Raw genomic sequence first — 6,239 nt, forward strand, 5'->3', positions numbered from 1 at the left:
GAAATCAAAGGAAAATGGTGGTGTTTGGGTTGCCATTCATCTCATGGATGGATGAACGACATCCTCTAACCTGATACGGTTTCCTTCTTGCCCATTAAGTACACTCAGCTTCAATATGAATGGAGGTCTCATGGGTCACCATTAGATGCACATGAAAAAGGAACAGCAAAAAGGAAAATATCCTTTTCATGGAAATTTCTGCAGAAAACGAAGGGATGAAAAAACAGCTCCAACAAAGGCCTTTTTGCCACATTGAAAGTTGCAAAAATTTCTTTTTTTACCCAAAACAGCACAAGTCCATACGGGAGCAAGGGTACCTTTGCTTGATCATTGGTTCTTAGAAACATAAACTATAAATGTGCTTTCTGATTTTACTGCATCTACAATAACATGATAGCGGGTTTAATGGTTGTAATAAGGAGATGAAGAATGTGGTTGTATACAAAAAAGAGTGTAGATGGTGTGAGACAATGAAGATTATGATGTTGAGCGGCTATGTGCCATGGCTAAGTGCCACAGTCAATCACCCACCTTAGTGGGTGCAAGTTTTGATGGGGCCCACTTCAGTTATTAATGGTCAATCATATGATACAGGAAGCATTCATACTACCATAAATATGAAGATCCAGAAAATACTATTACTATAAATACGAAGATCCAAAAAAATACTATTTAGTACAGATCATAGCTACCGGAAGCGTAGTGGCTAGCCCCTATTAAAAAAGGGGGGCCCTCTCCCTCCCCCAAAGCATGCACATCTTGTTATTAGGGCAACAGAATCTGCATAGGTGAAACAGAGGGCCCTCCATAAGGTAGCATATACCAATTATATTATGAGTTTTAAATATCAATTAACTTGAAAATCATCTTGCTATGATATATGGTTTATGATAAGATCAAATACTAACCATATGGGTCAGCTTATATCTAAAAGTATTTCAATCTGGCTTATGAATCACCAGATACATGACCAATCAACAGAAGGACCTTCTCTTATAAGATAAACACAGATGCTAGCACCAGATATTTATAAGGGCAAACATCATTACGTACAGATCCCTTTATTTTTGTTTTTCATTTAGTCCAATGTTAGCGACCTTAATCTCATCAATGGTAAGTAATCCATGTTATTTGTTAAAGGAAGAATCAGATGAAAACTAAAAGCAAAAACTGATTGAGAAGGGGAACATTGAACAACAATTCTGTAATCTCATCCAACAGTCAAAGGCAAATGATCCAGTTCAAAAGAAAAGGAACAAACATGCATCAAGTTTAGCACACCACCATGGACTGCTTCTACATACTAGAAGGCGGGAAACCACAAGTAAAGCTAAGCAGAAACTATCAACTTGCTTGCTTAGCTTGATTTGGTGTAAAAACGAATGGCAACAGCCAGGCCCAAGATTGCTAGTGGGACGAGGAACTGGAGAATCTTGATAATGAACTCTGAAGTTTTGTCTTGGTTGTAGTAAGGCTGCTTTGGTGGTGTGTATTTGGGCTTTGTGGGGAAGGTTGACGCATCAATCTCGCCAACGAAGTACTTGTCCATCATTGCCCGTGCGCTGGTGCTATGTCCAACATCCTCAAAATCATCTGTTGCATCCTTCCCTGTCAACCAAGAAAAGAAGATCAATTACTCTCTCGTAGGTGGTCACAGACTCATAACCATAGACATGCTAGTGTAGACTCATACCAGTGGCTGACAACAAAACTTCATCTCCACCAGGATGGTCCTCCAAGAATTTAGTTACATCATATACCTGTTTTCATCATTTAAAGATGACAAAATGACTGAAACATGACTAAGCCAGTGAGAAAATGTAGCCAGATAGACCACTAAAAAACAAACAGGGAAAAGTCAAGTTTACTACCAAAGGTATTCCCCAACTAGGTGTATATCCTAGGACCTAGACAACCAAGTCCTAACAAAACTTCTGTAACATCTCTTAGGTTTTTCAAAATACAGTGTTATCTTGAGCAGACTGCAGTTGAACAGCAGATAATATGGAATATTCACCTGTTGGGACCTTAAATAAAAAAGAAAAGAAAAGAAAAGAGTGATTCAGGTGATATGGTCTCTACTATGCCATTATAAGCAAACCCACCAAGCAACCGAATGAATCTGCTAAAATAGTCAATGGTAGCAGATCACCATCGAAGATTTATTTCTGTAAGCATAGATTTTAATGCTCCAGAAGTTGGGTCCTAAAACTTCTGTTATGGAGATCCTAAATGAGTCTCATGGTCAAGTTATCCTTCACTCCAATAGTAGAAGGTGATGTTCCACTATGAAAAGGGCAATGATGGGCAAGGACAGCATATCAACTGCCTACTTGGTTTCCTGCAAATTGCAGGATTCACATGCCTGTGGATACTAAAATCCATATGCTCTGCTTTATAAGCTTCTCCTCGTTGGCTTCATAGAAGGAAAGGTAAACCACCTGAGTGGGTGATCAATAGTAATTGCATACATCAACAAGAAGTAACAAGGACAGAGGCTCCAACACCCAGCTTGATCATAACAAAGAAAGTGAAAAATAGAACTCATGATGAACAAGGAAGGACCTTATCCAGAGGATACAGTAGACAAATGATTCTTTACTTTCTTATGATTGACTCTTATTTCTCAAACTGAAACATCCATGAATTGGGATCTAACATGCATAGATACAGATTCTCAGGTGGGTGTTCGGGGCACTTCGTTTCTGAACGAAAAGGCTGTTTTCAAAGAGTTCCATCAAGTAGGCCCCAAATTCCAATCAACATTTGGTTGATACGATTAAGATGGTCGCCTAAAGATTTTTCCATGAATCAACTTTTGATCATAAACCTTTTAGGGCCCTTTTGGTATGAAGATTCTATAACCAGGATTTCCTCGAGATCCTACTTTTACATACAAAGTTAAAGAATTCCAGGAATCCCTTGTTCTGAAAGAGATCTCAAGAATCCTAGTCTTGTTGACATAAACAAAATTCTTTTTTCTAATATAGAATCGTTATATACATATCTCAACTTCAGGAGAAGCCATTACAACGGCATCTACCGGAGGATGGTATCAACAAAAACAAACGCTTCCCGATCGACCACTTGGGCATAGAAAGAGATATATATCTATCAGTCACAGTCATAAAAAACAATTCAACAACGCACTGTCACGAGGAATCCAAGTTGTTTATTCGAGAAAAAAACAAAAATTAAGAAGAAGAAACGATCGGTAAATACTGCTAACTTCCTCAAAAACACGAAAGCTTCGGCCTTGAGAGCTTAAGTTGCTGCATCTTTTGTTCTACGCATGCAATCGATTATCCAATAAATCGATCGGGTTCACACAGTCACTCACTCATGAAGCACAGAGAGAGAGAGAGAGAGAGAGAGAGAGAGAGATCCAAATTCAGATCAAGAAAGAAGGGTGGAGAGGACCAACCAACAGATCGTGCTAAAACAGAGAAAAACGTTGACGATCGGCCGGCCCAGTAGACGAAAAACTGAACTCGGATCGATGAATCGAACAACAATCAAACGGAACAAGGACCATTTCAGAATCAAGAGCAACCCTCTTCTGTGTGTGTGTGTTACCTTGCCGTTGATGAGAAGCCAACAGTCCTTGGAGTTGTTGTGCTTCGACACCTCTTCCAAAGTGAAGACCTTCGAATCAGCTCCCATGTTTTAACTTTTCCTCCCGATTGGAGGACGAAATTTTCCACTCTTTCTTTCCCTCTGCTTTGGGACAACAGTATTGCTTTCTTTCTCTTTCTTTCCTTTTTTTTTTTTGGTTCTGTTGGTACTTCTTCCCTTCACTTGCTCACTAACTCAGAATACAAGAGAGAGAGAGAGAGAGAGAGAGAGAGACGTGTGGTGGGTGTTGGGGTTGGGTAAGGGGTAGGTGAGCAGCGGAATGGAAAGGAATTACCCACACCAAACTCTGGAAAATGGCGTTTTAATTGTTTCTGGCTCAGGTTGGTTGAGGATTGGTGTTGTTTGGTAAGGAAAGTTTTACTACTCTCCTTTTTTTTTTGGGTGTTCATTGGTATTTTTCTGTCACATCCCCAAGGGTTGCTCACACTTGGGTAGGCAGGTCGGCCATATCCAAATGACACTATTTGTGAAGTTTTCCATATGAACTTTTAAGTCCCCTTAGTGTATGTATGTTGGTTTGTTAAGGATTGAAAGAAATGAACCAAAAAGACGGAACATCACAATGTTCGTTACCAAGTTCAATGTTTGTTTGGACCGTAATAGGATGTTGTATTTCAAAATATCTGTTATTTGATGACGACGTGTGGATAACTTGGACTGTCATGGATAATGGGTTGAATTACTTCATTTTGGATAGTATGGCCCGATCCACCCAATATTTTACATTAAAAAAATGTTTAAAATCTAAAATCTAGTATTGGATTTAAAAACTAAAAAATATTTAAAATGTTCAAAAAATGTATATTCAAAATCACATTTTATGTTCAAAAACATCAAATGATTTTTGGTAAGATTTTTAACTTTTTTTATTTTTCTTAGGTTCTTATCAACAAATTTTGGAAAAATAAAAAATAAATAATTTATCAACGAAATCTTAGAAATTTTCAAAAACAAAAAATAAAATGAACTATATAAACAAGAGAACAATTTTTAACCTTAATTTTAACACCAGATTTAAACCCTAAATTAGTCATATTCCATTCACAACAATAAAACCTTAATTTTTGTCATAAAAACAAATTAAACTCTAAATTTAACCTTACTTTTAATCGAAAAAACCTAAATCTACCCAAAATGTAGTTTGTGAATTATCTCGAGTTCAAGAAAAGAAATTATCTATAGATATTTACCTAAAAAAACATGATGCATCAAGATACACTGTGTTTCCCAAAAAGACCACGGGGAAATGCACAAATCGACATGTGAAAATTGTTATCTTTGCTACGAAATAGGAAAGACAGAAGATAAAATCCAAAAAAAATACTTCATTAACATCAACTACATTCCATAATGATGAAGAACAACGAAAACTAACAAACGAATGTTCAAGAACATCCAAAAATATTAAACAAGAATTGTATCTTACCAGAAAATGACAAAAAATTGAATCTGAAAACAATGTCTGCTATCTCTAAAAATCCTTCCTTTCTTCTCCGTTCACTCATTTCGATCATCGCCCATGGCGACGGTAAAAAACCATCAAAAATTGTGAGGAGGACGAAAATCAGATGATCCTCACATAAGCCACCAAAAATCAGCTTGATCGCCTCCCTTCTACTCTTTTGATGCCTCAAAAGCTTTTCTCTGAGCAAGCCTCGTTGTCGGTAACCCTCCAACGTCGGTGCCAGTGACCCTTCGTCAGCCTTGTCGTCAGCCCTCCACCGGCCGCTCCTCCGCCCCTTTGTCGATGCATAGAAAGAGAGAGTGTGTAACGCCCCAAATTTCCAAAACAAAACTTTGTCCAAATTTCATGATTTTTTTTTGTCTTTACAACGGAATTTAAAAAAGGCTTTAGCAATGAAAATAAATGACAGTTAGTAGTCAATTTTAGAAGATGTTAGGCAAGTCAATTTTAGAAGATGCTAGGCAAGTCATAGGTATGTGGCCAATCACTCATTGTCCACCAAAATATTTTATTTAAGCAAACCAAAATGATTGTTTATTACAAACAATATTGCTTGCTTGCTAAACCAGTACTAGATAAAACCTAGTTTGTAAATGAAATGTCCAACACAATTTGGAGGAACCTTAGATCTTGATGTCGTCCTGCTCCACATATCACACCATAGGTTCAATACCTGCATCCCCTATAAAACAGGGTCAGAACCATTTCTGGTCTGGTAGAAAAGCATTCCAATTCTAACCAATACAATATATTGAAAACATGAAAGCCACTTCAAGGTTGTAGTTAAAAACATTGTAGCTCAAGTCTCCAAGACTTAGCATATCGGTATCCCATGAATCGAAGAAAGAGCTCCTTGAGCCTAGCTTAACCATGTAGATACAATTTGGGTCTTTTTCCCGATCGGTACAAAAGTGTACCAAGATTAGTACCTTACATAAGGTGATGCATGAATAGAATTAATGTATATTCATTCATTCATTCATTCATTCATCGATGTACCTATAACCGATGTATTGTTTTGATAATTATGAGTTCACCCCCTCGTACACAGAAGAACTTAACTTCGACATCAAATGAAGTCATCTAGGTATTTATTATGCTATATATTTTTATATGCCTAGAGGCCTGAGTGACTTTG

General features: G+C 37.4%; 1 protein-coding gene across 1 annotated transcript; it reads right to left on the reverse strand.

Moving 5' to 3' along the window:
• Positions 1-1,189: 1,189 nt before the first annotated feature.
• Positions 1,190-3,925, reverse strand: LOC149811677 (cytochrome b5-like). The gene is made up of 3 exons (XM_089993362.1): positions 3,577-3,925; positions 1,694-1,760; positions 1,190-1,608 (listed from the first exon to the last, which is right to left on the reverse strand). The coding sequence occupies exons 1-3, from the start codon at positions 3,661-3,663 to the stop codon at positions 1,358-1,360; spliced, it is 405 nt and encodes a 134-aa protein (XP_089849488.1). The 5' UTR covers positions 3,664-3,925; the 3' UTR covers positions 1,190-1,357.
• Between the last annotated feature and the right edge of the window lie 2,314 nt (positions 3,926-6,239).

The sequence above is a fragment of the Nuphar pumila genome, chromosome 17, assembly GCF_984573655.1.
Source record: "Nuphar pumila chromosome 17, dmNupPumi1.hap1.1, whole genome shotgun sequence".
NCBI classification, from domain to species: Eukaryota; Viridiplantae; Streptophyta; class Magnoliopsida; order Nymphaeales; family Nymphaeaceae; genus Nuphar; species Nuphar pumila.

Excerpts from the sequence above, each read along its gene's own strand:
- LOC149811677 (XM_089993362.1), bottom strand. The coding sequence starts at position 3,663 with ATGGGAGCTGATTCGAAGGTCTTCACTTTGGAAGAGGTGTCGAAGCAC. Across the intron at positions 1,761-3,576 it reads GGCTTCTCATCAACGGCAAG|GTATATGATGTAACTAAATT; the intron begins GTAACACACACA and ends TGATGAAAACAG. Across the intron at positions 1,609-1,693 it reads AGTTTTGTTGTCAGCCACTG|GGAAGGATGCAACAGATGAT; the intron begins GTATGAGTCTAC and ends CTTGGTTGACAG.